Source organism: Rhinolophus sinicus, linkage group LG05 (genome assembly GCF_036562045.2).
Source record: "Rhinolophus sinicus isolate RSC01 linkage group LG05, ASM3656204v1, whole genome shotgun sequence".
In the NCBI taxonomy this organism is placed as follows: domain Eukaryota; kingdom Metazoa; phylum Chordata; class Mammalia; order Chiroptera; family Rhinolophidae; genus Rhinolophus; species Rhinolophus sinicus.
In genome coordinates this window covers 165,835,827-165,857,943 of record NC_133755.1, presented here as the reverse complement: position 1 = coordinate 165,857,943, position 22,117 = coordinate 165,835,827, and the positions used below count along the sequence as shown (strand labels likewise).

Here is a 22,117-nt window from a genome sequence, read left to right as displayed (position 1 = left end):
AATTAACCAAGTCTAGTAAGAAAAGAGTCTTCAAGAAGTTAAAAAGACAATTGAGGAGGCAAAGACACCACACAAAAAACAATAGAAGATAACAGAATCAAACATTAACTGGTGAAGTAGGGGCTATTAGTAGAAATCACCAAATAATATATTTTGGTGAGCAGAAACCACAGGAGTTTGGGAAGATTTCACATACAAAGTAAGAGTTGAGCTGCTTTTGTGAAAAGGTGGGATTTGAATGAATAGAGGGAGAACGGTGATAGGCACTTAATATAATGCCATGTTGTCTGTTTTAGATAAACTCTTATTTAGATTAATGAAAGAATTCTTAAAAGTACAAATTTGGATTAGAGAATGATCAGGGAAAATAAGAGTTTTTAAAAAATCATTTTTTAGAGAAAAATTCCACTTCGTTTCTATATGTAAGTGTTTTAGCATCAATTTCATAAAATACCTTCATAAATTATGATAGATACTTCATGCATCATTAATCTTCCTACATCTAAAGACAAATATTGTCATAGATAGTAACTGTTCCGTTCCAAGAAATATTTCTGGAGCTTTGACAATTTAAGATAAGACTTTTAAGTTTCTGAAAGACTTTAACATAGAAACATTGAAATTCAGCTAAAAAAGGAACTTGAAAGGGAAAGAAATCAAGTCAGGAATAATGACTATAGCATTTTCCTAACTATAAATGGAGACGGACTATGAGAAATACAAACATAAAGATCCATCTGGAAAGGTCTGATCCATTTAATACTCCCGTGGTGTTTGTCACTGCATTGAAAATTCTATATTTATGTTCATTTTCTAAGGAAGATATCAAAAGAGTTTAAGGGAATGTTGGGTAAAAGATGGATGCACCATAAATAAAGCTCACTTAAAAGAAAAGAGAAATTTTGGAAAGCAGTTAAATCAAGTAATTCATTAATATTACATTCAAGACTGTGCCATTCAAAGGCTCGTCATTTTATCAAAAGTTGTGGGGTCAAATACAGAAAATAACTTGTCACTAGAGATAATTTATGAGTAGGATGCTGATTAAGATCACCACAAAAACTTCAGAAAGGGGCAAAGGACCTCTCACAGCATGTCTGCAGAGAGACGCTGACCGTACAATGCAGGGTAAGCTGTAATCTTAGACACGATAACAGTGACTTTGGGAAGACTATGTAACAAGAAGTGCTTTAGGTAATTTACACATTTAATTTATAAATGATAAATGTCTAAGTTTTGCTTTGTCTTGTGCACCTGAAACTAATTAATAAAAAAAAAAAAAAAAAAAAAAAAATGGTTGTTGGATCATTTATCTCGTTTTTTAGATTCCACATATAAATGAAATCATTTGGTATTTATCTTTCTCTGCCTGACATTTCACTTAGCATAATACCCTCTAGGTCCATTCATGTTGCACAAATGGCAAGATTTCATTTTTTTCTATGGTCGAGTTACGTATTTTATTATATATACGTAATAAATATATATATATATCTTCTTTATCCAATCATCTATTGATGGACACTTGGGTTGCTTCCATATAAACAAACTAACTCATAGATATAGAGAACAAACTGATGATTGCCAGACGGAATGGGGTTGCCAGATAAGGGTGCTGGGTGAAAAGAGTGAAGGGATTAAAGAGTACAAATTGGCATTTACAAAATAGTCACAGGGATGTAAAGTATAGCTTAGGGAATATGGTCAATAATATTGTAATAACTATATATGGTGTCAGGTGAGTATTAGACTTATCAGGCATCACTTTGTAACTTAAACATAAATGTCTAACCACTATGCATACACTTGAAACTAATATAATATTGACTGTCAACTGTCATTGAAAAATATAAAAAAAGGAAAAAAATAAAAGAGGCCTAGTTTAGAAAAAAAAAGGTTTAAGACCAAGAAAATAGTAATTTTATACATCTTTGCTTACTTTATACATGGTTAAATATGTAGTCATTTCTACACATCTTCTAACATATATTCACTCTATGATGTTTCCCATTTTGATATTAACTATACAGTTTCCAAAATTTCTAGCTATGATTATGTAACTATCAATACTACATTTCTCCCCAATCCAAATTCCTTACAATGACCCACAGGGTTCTGTATCATCTGATACCTGCCTTTCTCTTTAATGCCATCTCCTACCACTCTCCATTCCCATCTCTTTCCCACCGTAGGGCCAGCTTCATAGATGTATGACCTGGTCAGTTGCATGGGTCCGTGCTTAGAAATGCGCTGAGCTTGGCTTAATGCTCTGCTGTTGTCATCCTGAAAGCTGTAATAATTTTTTAACATTTCATTTTGCTCTGGACACTTCAAAGTATATAACCAGTCCTACCTACCGCACTCCCCTTATAGAATATGCTCTACTTTCTCCTGTGCCCCTTTCATGCCAACCTTTTTCCTATCTCCAGATCATCTTGTGTGCTGTCTCTTCTTCTGAAATATCCTTCCACTAGTTCTCTGTACAGCCGATTCTTTCCCAGCCTTCAATCTCAACTGTTAACTTCTCAGACTTGATTTTTTTAATCTAAAAGTCTCTCCTCTAATCTTCTTTCTCGCTATCCATTTATTTCTTTAAAGGCACTTACTACAATCTGTAATCTCATTTGTTTCCTTGCTTGTTGACACATATCCCCTCTACCTAAATGGAAAGTAGCAGGAGAGTGAGCAATCTTATCTATTTTGATACTACACTGATGAATTATCAGAGCTGAGAAAAATATGACACATGGTAAGTACTCAATATTTATTTGTTGAGTGACTAAATATATTAATCATAGTAATAAATGGTGCTCCAAAATATTTCTTAGGGAAATTCTTTTTCCCAGTTGAAATTATTATGCACTATGGGTATTTCATTTATAGTTCTGCAACATTGTCTGGAAGTTTCCTCTCCACATACAGGGTACCTATTTATTTGAGAAGATACCTCAGAATGTAAGTGAGATTCATATGTGTATATTTTATACGTTTTTCTGCCTTTCTGTCAATTTTTGATCCAAAAAGTAACTCAGTTCCCTAAACCAAAGAAAATGTATAGCTCTATGAATAAATTTTGGTTCACTCTTTGGAAGGAGACTAAAAAAATAGCTGTTCAGAGAAAATGAAGATAACTTCAGAAAAAATAGCTTCATATCAAAAGAATAACAAGAATCAGTATCCAATGTTAGTGAGGCTATAGTAAAATCAGGACATTAACAAAATGTGTTAATAATGTAAAGTGATATAAGCCTCTTTTGGAAAATGACATGAAGTATTTTGGCCATGAAAATACTCATATTCATTGACCCAGATTATCCACTTGTAGTACTTTATTCTATGGAAATGTAATTTATGTAGTATATGGAAAGAGATCTCTTCACAAAGACATGTGAATATTGTTTATAATATTAGAAAATTCAAAATAAGCTAAATGTCCAAATTTAGGGGGCTGGCTAGATAAATTAGAATCATTTGCTCAATTAAATATTCTGTAACAAGGAAAAATTATACTGTGTGACAACATGGGGGAACACTTATTATACAACATGGTCAGTGAAAAAAGCAGGATCAAAATTACATAAATATAAAAATAAAATCTTAAAATCAGAGACATGGAAAAGTATTGGAAGGTAGCTTATTCAGGATTTTTTTAATTTCTCCATTTTCTACATTTTTGGTAATGTAAATAAGTAATTAGGAAATCTTTTTAAATATGTCTAAAAGAAACATGATTTCTCATTACATAGTATAATTTTCAATATAGGACAGCATGAGCTCTTAAAAGAGTTTGCTGCCAAGAAAGATGTCTAAAATCAAAACACAGATGTAAATAAAATTCAATTAGTTAATTTTTCTAAAAAAGGTATAATTATTCTGTGTTAATGAATTCAACATATATTTACTTAAAGCAAAACAAATATGAATATATGTTTAAGCAATCTTAAAAGTCATTTTTCCCCAAAAAAAGTTGTCTAAATAAATTGAATTTTATTTTAGACACTGGTTAATTCACGAGCAATACATTAAAAATAACACCCCATATGAAAGTCAACTTGGGGAATGTAATCAATAATGTTATAAAGATTTTGTAGGGTATCCGATGGACACTTGTCTCATTAGGGAGACCACCTCAGGGATGATGTAGATGCCTGATCACTGCACTGTACACCTGAAGCTGAAGCTGAATAATAGTGAATGTCAACTATGATTATATATATATATATATATATATATATATATATATATATATATATATGGTTACAAGAAGTGGAGTACAGCATTAGGAATAGAGGCAGTGGAAATGTAATGTGTGTATGCGATGTCAGAGGGGTAGTAGATTAGGGGAGGGGGTTATCACTGTGTGAGGGATATAAATGATAAATGTCTAACTAAGACATTGCTTTGTACACCTGAAGCTAATAAAAAATAAATAAATAAAAATGGAACCCCCCCAAAAAAAAATCAATAAAATAAAATAAAAATACCTCCCCCCCCAAACAAGAAACAGTAGCGCAGTACTCACAGGTATACAATATTCCACCATTGGATAGTGTAATTTGTGACCTTTTGCTGTTCGGCCCGAAAAAAAGCAACTCTGGCAGACATCATAGTTAAAATGCTTTAGGCTTCTATATCTAAAGAGAAGAAAATAAAATTCATTGGCTTGCATGCCTATTATTCAGTTCAAATCAATCATCTGTGGAAGGAATTTCATTCATCCAAATCACCACGGAAACAAATGGTACGTGTATATTGGCTACAAATGTGGAATTTGCTTAGTGACACAGTACATTGCCCTTCATTTGCAGAATTTTACTTAGAGGAGTGAAACTCTAAATTTTACGTTTCTGTGGGTCAGAGTGGAAAACACCTCCCAGATCTTCCATCTCCCAGAATGGCAGGTAATAACTAAGAACATACATAAATCGCATCAAAAAAACATTAAGTAACAGGACTAACAGAATGAAAATGGAAACAAAATGTAAAGGTTATGTGAAGTTAATATGGTAAATTATTAAGTGCCGAGTAGCTTCCAAAACGACCTGAAAAAATCACTTGCAAATTGATCTCATGAAAATTAATTGGCATATACCACATCCAGCTTATTTTGGCAGGAAAGCAATCAGTTTGAAACATTCACCTACACTAATAATGCTCCTTGACCTATCGGCATGGATTGAAAAATATGACTCTTCTAAATAGAGTTTTGTTTATTGCTGATCACTCCGTGGCAGAAAGCCACTCTCCCTTTCTTCACTGGTACTAGGCCCTTGCACTGTGGGCAGTGTGCCCTGCTAACAATACATTTCTCAGTCTCTCTTGTTGATGGTGGTGCCCAGGGCAATGCAAGTCAAAGTCAGTGGGTGAGTTGGGATTTCAAGGAACTGACTCAGCGGGAAGAAACATGGTCCCTCTTCCTCCTTCCTAGAAAATAGACCTGACATCAAGAAGGGCTATTCTGTTAGCATGAAGTGACTTTGAAGATGAAAGCCACATGTTAAGGATGACAGACCATAAAGCCAGAACTAGACAAGGGGGGATGTTGATCAAAGGGTACAAACTTTCAGTTATAAAAGGAGTAAGTTCCAGGAATCTAATGTACAGCATAGTGATTATAGTTAATAATACTGTATTATATACTTGGAAATTGCTAAGAGAGTAGATTTTAAATGTTCTCACAGCAAATAAGAAATGGTACTTATGGAACATGATACAGGTGTTAGCTAACATCATGGAGGTAATCACTTTGCAGAAAGTGCATTAAATCAACATGTTAGACACCTTAAATTTACACAATGTCATATGTCAATTATATTTCAGTAAAGCTGGGGGGGAAAACGATGAACCCAGATGCCTGGGAAGCCACCATTCAATCCTGGGTTCCTATCTTAGGGCTTTTTTTTTTTTTTTTTTACATGAAAGGAAACTAAGCTTCTCATTTATTTATGCTTCTATTAAGCAGCTGTATGTTATCCTAACTGAAACAATTCCCAACTAGTAAAACATTCTGCAAATCTAAGATTTCATTCAAATTTAATTTGGAAGTAATTAAAGAAAAACTCTAGCAGTATTGATAAAAGTTCAAATGTATATGTCTAAAGTGGTAGCTTGATACGGAGTCAAGCTGCGTGAAGTTAATGTTATACCATAACGCTCATACTCCTCTGCCTTTATTTCTAGAGTTGGTTCGTTATTCTTCCTTGCAGCTTAGAGAAAGAGATAACCCTAAGAGCTAATCAGACCCATTCTATCTTGGCCCTGTTGTATTATTGGAATTGTTCTTACATTGACTCCTCCATGCATAATCTTTGTATAATCATTAAATTGCCATTAGTTTAAAGAAATCTTTGCTTAGTCTCATTAACCAGGTGTCAACCCCAGACATGTTTTTCCTTCATTCAGAAATTTAAAACTTTAAATAGACTATATTCACAAAATAGAAAACTGGGAAAATATATATGTGCAAGTAAAAGGAAGCTGATACATCACTGGTCATCTTACCATTTTCAAAACTGACATTTTCTTCAAGTTACAGCTAGATTCGTTGAGCAAGTGGTTTGCACATACTAACCTACTTATTTTTCTGAGCCTGAGACCTGCCTCCCATCCTTATCACGACATGGATAGAGTTCTCTCTAAAATTGCCGAGGACTTCTCCTGAATCAAAGGTCTGTTCTCACATATGATCTTTAGAATCTCTGCTACACCTAACAAACACCTCTACCATCTTTCTCAAGCCCTCTTTTTGATTTCTACATTATGATTTGTTACTTCTCTTAAGAATCCCGATCATCTTCTCTCCCTCTTTTCAACCCTGCCTTCTACTGAGCATCACTGCTGTTCAGGCTTTTCTGGCGTTTCCACTTAATGGAACAGTTTAAGGACAGCTCACTAAACATTTCAGTATCACTTGTAGGCTGAGTTACTATCCCACTAATGATTATTAGTTATTGGTTATAAGAAAAAAAAAGCTAACATTTATTGAATGTCTGCTCTTCCTGTGACAGGCACTGCCTAGTCATTTTTCAGGTATTAACTATTCCTGTAATGAAACACTCACAGAATTTGAAGTTGAAGAAACTCAGGTTCAGGAAGGCCAAGTAACTTATCCAAAGTCACATAGTTACACAGTCAATCCAGAACTCAAACCTAAGCAGCCTGACTCCAGAGCCAGTTCTCAATACACGGCCTCCTGCATATCCTGCTGTAGCTTTGATCGCTGATGACCAGGTCAACTCCATACTTTATATTGGAGATAGCTACATGTGAATTTTACATTAATATTTTAAACTGAAACACGTGAAATTCAACGCTTACCATAGTTCACCTTTTGTAACTGCTCTTTCATTTTTCTCTTATGAAACATTTCAAGTTTATTCAAAAACAGAGAATAATATAATAAACATCCATGCACCCACATCTCAACTTTGATAAATCTTAATGTTATGCTGTAGTTGTTACAGGTCATTTTCTGTTTAAGAAATAAAGCTTTAAAGGTATATCAAATGCTAATATTTTTTAGAGTCTTTGTCCCATCCTCACTCTCCATGTCCACAGCCTCTGAGAAATCTGGTCCCACCACAAATCTCTGGGCAATAGCAGTGGCTATACATGGCTGGTTTTATGCAAGCCAGTCTTCCCAAGTCAGTTAATCTTGATGTTTCCTGTGGTTTTACATTACTTTTTATATAAGATATAATGTTTGTGGTCTAATAAGCAATGAGTTAAATCAGTTGTTCTGTTCAGTATCATCTAACTGCTTCTTAACGTCAAATCTCTCCTGGCCTAAAAATCTAACCTGCTTTTTAAAAATACCATATTGACTAAGAACATGAACTCCAAAGTCAAAAGGACTGTGTCTGAATCCTAGCTTTGTGTTCACTTACTGGATATCTGGACTTGGGCAAGTTGCCTAATCTCTGAGTCTTAGTTCTTTCGTGTATAAAGAAGAGATAATCCTACCAATATTACAGGTTTCTTACCAAGAGTAAATGCAACACATTTTAACACAATGCCTGGCATACAGTAAGCACTTGATGAATAGCAATTATTAGCTCCGATGACTGTATCTCTCATTTGGATTGTCTTCCCACTAGTATCCTAAGTTTGCCACATTCCAACTACTTCCTTTCTGGTCTGTCCATCTGTATCTACTAGGTACTTCAAATTGAGCCTCTCCAAGAAACCTGCTGCATTTAAACTGTATCTTTTCCATCATCCCCTTTGCAACATTTGTCCTTTGATTTCCACTGGACCATGCTCTCATCCTGGCTGTCAGTCTCATTCTGATTCTGCTTCACACCGACCACCTGCCTTTTCCTCCTCTGAGAATATACATCTTCACTGGTACCAAGGCACTCTGAACTTACAACACTTTAAAGTGGCTCCCTGACATACCACAATTTATGGAAGAATGGAAAATCTGAGTTCTATTTCTTAGTTAGCCATCCACAGAAAATGCAATGACACTCTTCATGCAAGCAAAGTTGATAAAGTCAGTCAAATGAAAACAATTCTGTTTAATTGAGGATACTGATACTGATACTATACACAACAAAACCAATAATAGATTTTCAAATTAAATGGGCCATTTTCTAAATTGCCATTTTCGAGATTCCTCCCAGAAGAGAAACATATTATAGTTATGCTAAAAGGTCTAATGCATACTCCCCTAAAGACAAAGAGGCGAAAGGAACATGATAGCCAAGGTATTGCATCCTGGGGCAAACCATAAACCCTGCACAGTCCATTTTGGGGCCACAAACTAATGAACCTGACACACTGATTACATTAAAGTATGGCGTTTGGGTGATGGTGAATAGTAAGGTTAATCTACTTCACACAGAACTTGGCAGAAGTAACACAAAGTAATTCGATTACTTCTCAGTTAGTATTTAAATTTTGCTCTCTGCTTACTAAGTTTGATCCCAAAGGCCTCAGAACATCACCAAATTCCATCAGGGCCACTCATGCAGTCATCATGAATGAACATTTGTGTGACCTATACAAATAGAAATTCAGAAAAATCTCCTTCTGGAGCAAAATAAAACAAATAACAGCCATAATGATAAATAAGCTTCATGTAGTGGCTATAAGATGAAATGCCATTTTCAGATAGCTGTAATGTACAGAACATCTCCTTTATTTAGGAGGCAAACCCCCAAATGGGAATAAATGAAAGGAATGATGGACATACACTGAGACGATACAAACAGAACAGAAGATAATCTCCTGCTGCCCCTGGTTGTAGATCATCTTACCTGAATCCAACAATTGGACATTCTTTACAGATGTTGCATTTGGCCTGATGTTTGGCCGTCTCAGCTGCTGCCACTCGATGTAAAACCGGCAGCCAAACCATAGACTGTGGTTCCAGACGCATCCAATCTATAAACTCTTTCACACTTATCTCTGGCTTGTTGTTATTCTGGTGAGGAAACAAACATATTGAAAGTAAAGAAAATTTCTTCGTTTAAGTTGCAGCAAGTGTTATTGCTTCATAATCTGAAAATCTGTGCAAAATTATACATAGTTCTTTCCAGGTTGGAGAAATCACAAAACATTTAAGGTTCTTCAAGGAAAGAAAATTCTTGAATTTAAAAAGAGAAAAAGCAGAAATTGTCATATTGAAAAAAGAAAAAAAAAAATCCCAATACCTTAATATACTCAGATTTAAAAAAACGAAACAAAAACAAAACCCACACAAGTTACTCTTGTCACATAAACATTTTAATTTCATGCAATTCATTTATCTAAAACAGTGAAAATTTGTGAAACTAAAACCTCATTAATAACGCCCTAAACTTGAAGGCCATGATAAGTGCCAAATAAAAAAACTGTTACTTCTGTGTCCTGTTCCAGTCCTGTTATAACATCACTCTGGGGGGCATATCACCCTGAATGTACTTTGCCAGATTTCCAAATTATGAATTGCATGATGAATTGCATGAAATGTCTTAGTTTTTCTTCAAATCTTAATATTAAGTAATTTTTATACATGCAAAGTTAAATTTATACCAAAATCTTTCTCTTGCTTTTGTCAAGGTCATTCTACAAAACAGCACATGGGAAAATAATATTTAGAATTTTCATTTGGTATGTTTTGTATCTCTAAAACAAGAAAAAGGACCATTATAAAACATAATAACCCATAACATCAATTCTCCTTAAAGAGATCGTATGAGCATTTCTTTTTCTCAGCAATGATAAATCACTGGTTATGCTTTGGGAAAATAACTATAGGCTTGTATTTTATGCATATTTACAACATCAGTAGTAATACTCTGTTTACCTGAAAATAAGACCTAGCCAGGCTATCAGCTCTAATGTGTCTTTTGGAGCAAAAATTAATATAAGACCCAGTATTATACCGTACTATATTATGTTATATTATATTATTATATTATATTATATATTATACAAGACATGGTCTTATATTATAGTAAAATAAGACCGGGTCTTATATTAATTTTTGTTCCAAAAGACTCATTAGAGCTGATTGCCTGGCTAGGTCTTATGTTCGGGGAAACACAGTAGTTCTAAAATGCTTTTATATGCAATAAGTATTAAAAAGAGACTAACATGCTTTTCCAGTTTAACATGCGTAACCTAGATCAGTATGAAACTTTGTACATCATTCTCCTTTAGTTCACATGTTCTCAAAAAAAAGACTGTTATTTTAATAACATCTTTAATGTACGTATTTTTAAAATGTTGCCTACAAGGAAGTCAGGGCATTTTCATTCATTTATTTAGCAAATATTTATTAAGTAGCTATGATGTTCAAGGATACAATAGTAAGAGGAGAGAAACAGTCCTTCTTCATGGAGCTTAGGTTTGTATTGAAGAAAAAAAACACTGACCAACCAGCTATACAATTCAGTATGTAATTATAATTGCAATGAGCATCATAAGAAGGCAGAAGCAATTCAGGTAATATAGTGGGACACACCTCATCTGAAGGGATGAGAGAAGGATTTTCAGAGGATGTGAGATTTAAGCAAAGACCTAAAGATTGAATAAGGATTAGTGATGAGAAGGGGGCTTGTGGGTGGAGGGTATGGAAGAACATTCTAAACAGAGTTTATACGTCCAAAGGCAGTAAGGCAGGAGTGGCAGAACTAAAACAGTGCGGCTGGAAAGCAGCGAGCAAGAGGGGATGAGTGCCAACAGACAGCACCCAGGCAAAGCTGACAGCACACGTTAAAGATTTGGGATGGATACACTGAGAAACAGTCAGTCTCTTTGAGGCCGTGGCTATTCCTTGAATCGAATACACCGTAAGGAATAAAATACAAACCTAATGGGACAGTACCCAGCCTCTTCTACATGAGGCTCCAGGCCAAGTTCGCTGTTCCATTTCTCGGAACATCCTCAAAACCCTTTCCCGACATACCCTGTATACCAGCGATCCTCCGTGTTTACCTGTTGGAAGCAGCTGCGAACACTGGGTTCAATGTTACTGCCTCCAAAAGCCGCCACTTCCCCCAGCTGCCGCGGGATCTGGATGGCATCGTGAAGTAAGAGGCCGAGCTGCCTCTGGTCACACATTTCTGTCGGCCCCGCCACTTCCTTAAAGAGATCTATAAGGATGAGAGGCAAGAGGTTAACGTCCACGTGCCTACAGTATTCTTTTACGTAAAAATGTATCTTTGGTTATGGGGATTGAACAATGCAGATTTAAAAAGAAACGCAGGAACATGAGTCAGACAGTCGTCTCCTGAATTATGACAACCTTGAAATTCTACTCATCTATAATCAGGGACTGTTTAACCCACATGTTTCTTAAAACGACCTACTGTTGTATGTCAATACATGTAAGTACACCAATGAATACAAATTTCTTTTTCAAATGGCACATAAATACATGTGGGTTCATTCAATGGTCTCAATAAGGATTTCCTTTCTTATTGAGAAAGACAAGTGAGCCAAAATGAAGCTTTCTTCATGACTTGTCAAAGGGATAAATGTACCTTAAGTAGCACATTTGCTGTCAAATTTTGTTTTCACTCCTAAATTTAATGTTCTGTGAAATATACATATATATTTACTTCTTTTAAAGAATTCTATACTCAAATCTCTTTATATAAGAAACATTAAAAAGTACAGGGAGGTATGTTTTATTTTTAGGTTGTTTTTTTTTCCTTAGGCCCAATCAGTCTCTTATTCCTTATTAGCTGTTAAAATTATTTTTGTTTTACTTCATTTCATGTAATAAAATACATTCATTTAAAATTTAAGGATTTATTAACAAAAATCATGGATACTTTCACATAGTTCTTAGGCTTTTCTAGTCATCCAAAAAACAAACAAACAAACAAAAAACCCCATTAACTTTGCTTTATTACTTTCTTGATTCAACTTGATTTAATAAAATTAAAACTGTTTGGTATTGCTTATCTTCTATTTCCCACTTGTAATAGTTTGAAAATTAAAATTATACTGTACTTCCAGCAATAAGGCTAATATACTTAAATAAGTTACTTTTGGAGTAGGGAGAAATTTCACATAAAAATAATCCATTTCATTATAAAACTAATAAGTTGTGGAAAAAAATTCTAAGTTCTGAAAATTCAAAATCACACAAATTGTAAATATTTTTTATTTAAGTTTTCCAAGAACGAAGAAAGAGGAGTAAATATTTACTGTATCCTAAAAACCATTTTCAAACAATACATGGTAAATGAATATCAGATCAAACTATATCATTCTCCCCTTTTTTACGGGGAATAATGCTAGATCTAACACTGTCAACAGTGAATTTTCAAACAACCGACCCAAGCTTAGTGATATTAACACAGTAACTATAATGAAATATGATTTAATTATAAGCATACGTTGGGAAAGCAAATTCAGTTAAGATAAATTTAATTTTTATTATAGTTTGTTCACTTAGATTTAGTTAGAGTTCTACCTGTTTCTTTTCATTTGTCAAAAATAAGATTATCATAGCCAGAAAACATTTATCCAGGATTCTTACTATCACAGTCATTTTAAACCTGTTCCTGGGAAGAGGCCACTAAGGTAAACAGAGTCGATATGTATGTATAATAATCTGTGCACAGAAGTGCACATTTTCAGGGAAGGAAACAGTGCCAAGTTTTTCCTCTTTTAAGGCAGACAGCTATACTGCTATGCCACTCTAAAGGGCAAACTACACACAAAACATAAGAGAAACGATGACCATTAACGTTAAACATTTTGACGTATTTCTAAATTTTTATACAAGTTCACATTCTGATGTTATAGTCAGAAATAAAAAGGAGTGTCAGAAAGTGGGAATGGGTCAGAGGAAAGTCACAATCTAAAACCCAAGTTCTAATCAATTAGCACAGGACAAATGCAAAAGGCCATACAAAAGGATCTCGATCAATGTGCTTTTGATGATGCTAAGAAGCCACCAGCTAGGAGCAGGAAGGCCAAGGTGTTGTTAGAACCTAATCAAGGGAGAGTCTCAGGAAGGCATGAGGAGAGAGGGAGGTGTCACCAGGGAAAAGACACCGACATTAGCCATTGCAAAATCGGTGTTCAGACAGATAACCAAATGACCCAAGATGGCACCTTTGTTGGTGAGTTTGGAGAGCAAATTGTCTTAAACATTCACTTGAACAAAGGAAATAATACCAAGGAAGTGTTAGTCTGGTATCACTGGGGAAATCAAAACTGGAATCAGAATTGCTAAGGACCTCAAAGGAAGAAAAAAAAGACAAAACCTCAGAACATTTCCTGAATCTCAATACTCCCAAAAAAGATTTAGATTTAATTTCAACCCAAGGGATTTTTATTTAATTAAGTTCTAAAACGGCAAACTTCGTGGAATAAATTAAATATCAGAAATTTTTATGACAGGGTCTTCTGATTTTCCTGCATAATCTGAAAATTTAATGTCGCATTATACAGAGTATTATGTTGCCAAACATTTGCAGAAAGTGTGTCCACTATAGGATGAGTGTCTGAGTACATGTATGCTTGAAATACCCTCCTCATTTGAAAGATTATACATTTCAGAAATACGTTTGAACGTATGTATATATAAAAAAGACATCTTTTATATATAATTTTGCATAGAATTTGTTTTTGCTCTGTAAGTACAGCCACCATATTGTAACTCTTTCTGCTGGTTTCAGGTTACTCCCTGATAATCAGCTTGAAAAAGAAAGGGAGGACGGAACTAGTGATTTAGGAAATACAGGTCACGCTTACATATTTACGATGCATGATCAACGTTGAGGTTGAATTTGCATTTGTTTCAGAGTAAGTTGAGTACCATGATACAATTGTCACAATCAGAGAACCCTACATTCTTTCTGGAGCACATGAAAATCCCAAATCACAGATGATAAAAAAGTCCGTTTCTAATTTTGGTACATTGATGCTTTCATTCCACATTTTTCTTTCTTACTCATTCCAGAAATAGCTTTTTTCAGCTTTGAAAATGGTATCCTTTGACAATTGTGATGCTGAAGATGATTTAAATTCTGGATAACTAAAAGTGCCACCAAACAAAAGCCTTGTGCAAAGCGTTTTTCTGCACGGTTTACTAGATTATGATTCCATCAAGTCACCTCACCTCCCGATCCTATAATCAGCTTTTCTTTTCATACAAATCTACATCTCTTCTCACTGACATTCTTGTCAAACTGCATAAGAAAGAAAAGCCTTTATGATCTAGACCTGAAGTTAAATATCAAGTCACCTCACAGCCATCCCAGAAAATAAATGTTTTTTAAAAAGATATGTCTGTTCACATAAAACGCAATACTTGACTAAATGTACAGTCCCTGTGATCAAATATCCTCTTGTTTTGGGTATCTCTCCATTCAAGAAGTATTCCCAGCCCTCTCCCCCAAATGGATGCATAGATCTGTAAAGAATCATCTGGGAAGATAAATGGCAGGATCAAGTAACTCACATTTTATGGACAAAATTGAATCAAAAGCTATTTTACAGTAGTTAAGAGTTTGGAGACACAGCAGTAATTGTTACAATTTATTCAACAACTGCTATTTCAAGGTACTTTTCACATATTATCTCTAATTGCTTTCAAAGCAAGAATTATTAGCTTCATTGTTTAGCTGAAGAAAATTCGCTAAATTTCAGCTTCCTGAAGCATGAAATGGAAGTAATATTATGTCTTAGCTGTAGTATTCAGTGGGAGCTTGTAACCTGCCCAGTCACTTAGCCACTAAGTGGTAAAAGTGAAGTTTGAAGGCAGGTCTCTCTGGCTCCTGAGTCTGTCCTTTTCCAAATGTCAAGATGCCCTTTGTTCACCAACAAAGGGACACCACCAACATATTTGGTAAATGAAAACAAATACAACAAAATATGTTTTTATCACTTTTTAAGTTTTACACTTTTGAGTTATTTGTCTGACTGTGTCTACAGAAATTCTAGTCCATCTTGATTAATTTTTTAAGTATTTTAAGTACACAGGTTCTAGTACAAAGTTTAATATAAAGGTTGTAGTCTTAATTTTATTTCTTTTAAACATTAGAAGTACACAGAAATAGAAAAGTCTTGGGCATTAGAATCAGAAAACTCTATGATCTAATCCTAGCCCGAGGATTTATTGTCACTACAGCTTTTGATTAGATTTTTAACCTATCTCAGCATTGAATTTTTTCAGCTGGAGAATGTAAATCACAATGCCTATATCATTACGGGGTGATTATTCTAAGAATTAAATGAGCTATAATTTGTGGTTGGTTCTCACTCAAGCAAGGCACCTCACCTCTTGATCCTATAATCTACTTTTCATTTCACACAAATCCACACCTCTGTACTGGTACCCTTTGCCTAGCCTGGACATATTTAGTAAGGGTTAAAGAAATGGGAATTATTATTACCAACAATTCATATAACATAAGTCTCCAATAAACTGTCATTATCATTACTAAAAACACATTGGTATAGGAAAGATCTTACATACATCTGTATTTTTCTTCTAAGAGACCTTTAGAGAGAGACATCAAGCCAATCTTCAGACTTTGCACTCTGATTTTTCCAGTCCGACCCCTGAAATTATAAGAATCTCAATGTGTTACATGAATTTAAAATTGAATACAGTATATTCTGAATATTCTGATATTTCTGAATATCTATTTTCTTGAGGGTAAACAATTAAAAAACGACTGTATCTTAAAGATATAACTTTTCTATTCACATTTAATAATTAATGTTAAACCCACACAATTTCATGACATATTTTAATAGTATGTTTGACCTAGGCTGGAAGAATATATAACCTGAAGTCACTTTACACACAACATATGAGCTAGGAAAACAAATTAAGTCAAAATGAAAACTTTAATTATAAAGCTTGAAAAGATTTCATTTCTATAAACACTATGAATTAAAATTTATTAATAATTGTAGATGCAAGACTCAAAATAGATAGCTAGAGCTTATATAATATGCATGTGCATTAATATAGCAAGAAAGGACCACTGAAAATGGCAATCATCCATTCATCATACCATCAAGAGTTACGAAGGCCTCCTGTGATACCAGCATACTTCTATGTACTATAGGAACCCACAGAAAAGTAAGACACATTTCCTACCCATAAGCTCACACACTAGCTGGGAAATGAGATAAGAAACAACTAGAGAATCCTAAGAAAATATGACACCAACCTTTATGTATGGAAATAATCAAGTACAAGATAATTGTAGCTGACTAATGATTGGTGATTAGTCTGAGTAGTCACTAGTATGACAACATTTGATAAAGAAGGTAATAAGTTGGATACTGATGGCATGACAGGGCTCACTTTCTCAACTAGGAGAAAGTGGAGTATCACAGGAAAAGCTTGAGCAAGAGAACAGGGGTAAGGGGGTAGCAAGATGCATTCAGGTGTTGCCAGGGCTTGCATCAAGGCTAAATGGTTGATAAAGTTGTCCAGGTTATATTGGGTTAGGTGATGGAGGGCTTTGATGTTAAACAAGATATCTGGATTTGAGAGACAATAGGGAGTGAGTGAAAATTATTAGTAACATAACCCAATATTTAAGTACTTGGTTTCCTAATAGTTTTCATAATTAACTCCTGAAATTAGTTTAACTGGAAAGATATACACCTTATAAAATTATATCTATTTTGGAAAAATGGAAAAAAATAACAACACCGGAGCAAGGGACATTAATGTTTTCCGTAGAGACAAAAGTATTTAAACTAAGTATTCTAGACTATTGCTTCAAGTCATAATTTAAATAATTTTGATTACCATTAAGTCTAGAAGGAAGATTATGAAATTAAGACTTCATAACCTGGGAAGATAAAGACTGAGTAAGGTTGTGAACACATGAATGGAATCAATTTTATCTTTATTGTTTATAAAGACCTTTCTACATATTAGTTCATTTGCCCTTCATAATCATCTATGTGTGATAAACCAAGCAAATATTTTATCTCAATCTTTCAGATGAGAAATTGAGATGTCAAAAGTTAAGTGGCTACCAAACCACACAGCAACCAGAACCAAATGTTTGGATTCTTGTTATCCACAACAGAAGAAAATGGATTTTTAAAACAAAATTTAGAATATTAGGAGAAGTGGGGTACATGTTAAAACTTGAAAGAAATAGTAACTTCAAAATAATTTATAAAGTACTATTTTTCTGAGATATGGCAATATGGTAAGAATGATCAGGAAATTATCAAAAAATTTGAATATTAGTGCCATGTCTACTGCTAATATGTAATATGGTCGAGGATAAACTGTCTTGTCTTACTGGGTCAGTGTCTCAATCAGTAAAATGAAGAGGGCAAAATGGAGGATCCTCAAAATCCTACTTCTAGAAATCTATGATCTGCTGGGGGTGCATCACTCATTATTTCAAGAGCTGGTTGAATATACTTCAAGAGCTGAAAATGCTAGTACCAGCTGCATTATATTACACAAAGACAGTCAAAAATAAATGGTTAATGAATGAATGTCAGGTAGCTAAATAAATGGAAGGATTAGATCATGGTACCATTTCCAAGTTTCAGAGACTTCTTTGGGGTCCATTATTTTCTGGTGCATAGGAAAAAGTAGAACATAGTTTCCATCAGATTCTCAAAGGGAACTAACGGCTTGAAAAGAGTTAAAAACTCTTATTTAGACAAGTGAACGAGTCATAGTTATTAGAGAAATTTAGCCAATCAACTCTGGTCATCAGAAACTACCATCACATGAGTGAATGTGTTTCTTCCCAAGGTTAATTCATGATATTCCTCTCCGAGATAGAAAACTAGACAGAATAGACATTGTTCTAACCCAGCATGCTCTTTGCTATTTTTTCTTCGGCATAAAAAGGAAGTACATCCTAAAAGATTTTTTTCCTTTGAAATGGAAAATTTCAAGATACTGTCTTTCTAAATGAGAAACAGTACCTTAGTGATGAAGCATTTCCCATGTGTTCACATTTGATGGTGGAAGGTAGAAATATATGAACACTCAACTTCCTAGAATATGAATCACAATATTTCACACACTGCTTCCTTCCCAACTAAGTGGCACTATCCCCTTTGGGCTGTCCAGTGAAAACAGCATATGCATGTGCAATAGGCTGAATTATAGCTCTCTAAAATTCATACACCGAAGTCCTAACTCCCAATACCTCAGAATGTAACTGTATTTGGAGTTAGGATCTGTAAAGTGGTAACTAAGTTAAAATGAGGTCATTAGTGTTGATTTTAACCCAATTTGACTGGTGTCTTTATAAGAGCAGGATATTAGGACAGACACACACATAAGAAAGACCGCGTAAAGACACAGGGAGATAACAGCTCTCTATCTATAAAACAGGGAAAGCAGCCTCAGGAGAAACCAATCCTGCTGATATCTTGTTCTTGGACTTCTAATCTCCAGAACTGCAAGAAAATAAATTTCTGTTGTTTAAGCTACTCAGTCTGTGGTACTTTGTTAACAGCAGCCCGAGCAAACAAATACAGCACGTTAGAGCCACAGAAAATTTGAGGGTGCGATTTGACGTCTTTCTCAGTTTTTTCTGTAAATATGGCTGAAGATGTGCACCTCAACCCTACTCCATAGGGCTTAATGAAGTTCCTAAGTATCCAATGAATTTAACATTCTTCCTGGGACGTAAAATTAAGTTATAGGCTTTGTAGTTAAAACACCTAATTGACCAGCTATTTTAGTGAATTTACTATAGAATATTTCTCTTATAAAGGTTTAAAAAATGGAAAATAAACTTAATAGTGCATAATTGCTAACAGTTATATTTTACCATAGAAGGATAAGTTTCCATTAAAATGAACTGTATTAATATATGTCAGATAGGGATATAGCAAATCCCACCTTCATTATGGTAATTGAGATTCATGCTATCTGTTGTTCAGTGAATTTCTTAAGAACCCTCAAGAACACAAAGGCTATTTGATTATTAAAAAACAAACAAAAAAGTCAATATTTGTGAGTATTGTAAAAGAAAGATTCTTCTAACCAAAAGAATAAACAAAATTTTAATTAAATCATCGCTAAAGCTACTGTTGTCATTGTTTATTTCTTATACAGAATAAACTGTTAAATGTGTGTATTTATGAACTATCTTCTATCTTCTTTTTTTCTAAATCCATAAAAGGCCAATAAACACAAATTCTCATACAGCTAATTAATGGAAAATAACTCTTAGAATTTGAGAGAAAAACAACAGTTCCAATTTTCTTATTTCATCTTTGCGTATTTTAACCCCCTGCTGGAAGAATGAATAATTCCTAATGTTTCAGAAATGTCAGCCCACAGCAGGTCTTCCTAGAATTATTTCACAAATGCATTGTCACATTCAAAAAACCCAAAATTAATGGCAAACGAGTTATGCTGAAAGTTGAGAGTACTTTTTATGTAACAGTGAGTACATAATTCAATTACTGATATTAGTGCCCCTACAGCATAAATTATTTAAAATAATATATATATATATAACCACCATTGCAATAAATAAAGCTAATACCAAAAGACACATTCAAAAATGCCTTTAATTACCATTCAAACTGCTCTTAAGTTGTCACAAAAAATTGCAGAGTGGATTATTATGAACCAATTATTTTAATTCGTAACAATAAATACAAAACAATGTCTTCAAAAAATACTATAAGAAATCCTGAAATGAGAAAGAAATCGAAATTATTTATATTAAGCTTCCCCTAGCATGGTGACAAAAAACAAACAAACAGAAAACAAAAAACCTACAACTATAACTTTTATAATTGAAGGAAAAAAATCTTAAAATAATACATAGACATTCTCTTTTGTTCTATCGTTGGTTAAGTACTCAATTTTTGGAAAGTCATTCATTTTTGAAAATTAATATCACTATTTACACTTTGAAATTACTTTAAAGAATTAATTTTAAAAATTTATGAATTTTGTTTGTCTGAGAATACAAAAAAACATACTTTGTATTATTAAGATATTTTGTTCAATGTCTATTTTAATAGCAAAAAAAAATGGAAAACTTACGTGTCATATACATTGAGCAACCAGTTGAGACACATATCCACACAGAGTGGAACGTTGACCAGATCCTTATGCATTTGTTCAAGGCCGTCATAAGTTGTTGTCAGACAGTTAATGACATCTGGAACACTAAGGAGCTGATCATTTTGGTTCAGCTTGTGTTGTTTGAAAACTTCATTTGTTGTATTCAACTCTAAGAGATCCACTGATCAGGTGAAAAAAAGGGTATATGTACAGTTATTACATTATATAACAACATGGGAACAAAAACATTTCTAGTCTTAAGTATTTGGCTTGTTCTTCACCTTAAGAATGTATCCTTTTTAGCTAATTACATTTTTAAAGTAATAAATAGCATTTTTAACCTCTCCTTTTATCCAAATGTCCATGTTTTTTAATCTGAGCTATGTTGCTTTTCAATCTAATCCCATTTTTTAGTCTTTGGAATATCGATTTTTCCCACTTTGTTTTTTGGCTTTCCTCTCTCCAATGTCTTTCTACTTTTAAATACAGGCAGGCATATTATTTCTAAAACTATTCCAAGTGGTAGGAAGTCCCAAATATTACACTGCTTTCCTTCTCTTAATTCCTGAGAACAGCCTGCTCACCACCCTCCCAATTCATCTTTATAGCACTGCCAGTCTCATCATTCTTAAATAATTTCTCAACATGTACCTCATGAGATACAAAGTTTGCTGAAGATGTTCAGTGTTTTAAAAAAATGGGCTTTTCATTATGCAAAACAGTATGAAGATTTCCTCAAAATAAAAGTATAGAATTACCATATGATCCAGCAGTTCCTCTTTTAGTTATTTACCCAAAGAGTATAAAAACACTAATCAAAAAGATATATGTACCCCTGTGTTTATTACAGTATTATTCACAGTAGCCAAGATATGGAAACAACCTACGTGACAATCAACAGATGAATGAATTAAGAAGGTCTGGTATATCCATACACAATGAAATACTACTCAGCCACAAAAACAGATGAAATATTGCCATTTGTAACAATGGATGGATCTTGAGATTATTAAGTGAAATAATCAGAAGGAAAAGAATAAAAGACATATAATTTCAATCATACATGGAATACAAACAAACAAAACAAAAACAAAAACAAGAGCATACATGCAGACAACAGATTGGTGGTTATCAGATGGGAAGTGGGGTGGGGATAGGGCGAAATGGGTGAAGGGGGTCAAATATACAGTGTGGATGGAAAATACCGTGTTTCCCCGAAAATAAGACCTAGCTGGCCAATCAGCTCTAATGCATCATTTGGAGCAAAAATTGATATAAGACCCAGTATTATATTATATATTATATTATATTATATTATATTATATTATATTATATTATATTATATTAATTACATTATATTATACCGGTTCTTATAGTAAAATAAGACTGGGTCTTATATTAATTTTTGCTCCGAAGATGCATTGGAGCTGATTGTCCAGCTAGGTATTATTTTCAGGGAAACACGGTAGACTTTTGATTGTGAGCACACTATACAAATATCAAATTATAAGGTTATACACCTGAAATATATAATGTTATATATATATATTTATTATCTCAATAAATAATAAATTAAATAAACAACAAACAGGTTCTGTAGAAAAATAATAGTGTCCCACTGCCTACTGAAGC

General features: G+C 33.8%; 1 protein-coding gene across 1 annotated transcript in view; it reads right to left on the bottom strand.

Annotated features, from left to right (window-relative positions):
* UTRN (utrophin) overlaps positions 1 to 22,117 on the bottom strand; it is a 463,855-nt gene that overhangs the window by 40,742 nt on the left and 400,996 nt on the right. The window contains exons 60-64 of the mRNA XM_074333962.1: positions 20,465 to 20,666; positions 15,929 to 16,014; positions 11,425 to 11,582; positions 9,261 to 9,427; positions 4,523 to 4,634 (exon numbers count right to left, since the gene is read on the bottom strand). Of these exons, the coding sequence (XP_074190063.1) occupies positions 4,523 to 4,634; positions 9,261 to 9,427; positions 11,425 to 11,582; positions 15,929 to 16,014; positions 20,465 to 20,666 (725 nt within the window). The remainder of the gene's footprint in view (positions 1 to 4,522; positions 4,635 to 9,260; positions 9,428 to 11,424; positions 11,583 to 15,928; positions 16,015 to 20,464; positions 20,667 to 22,117) is intronic.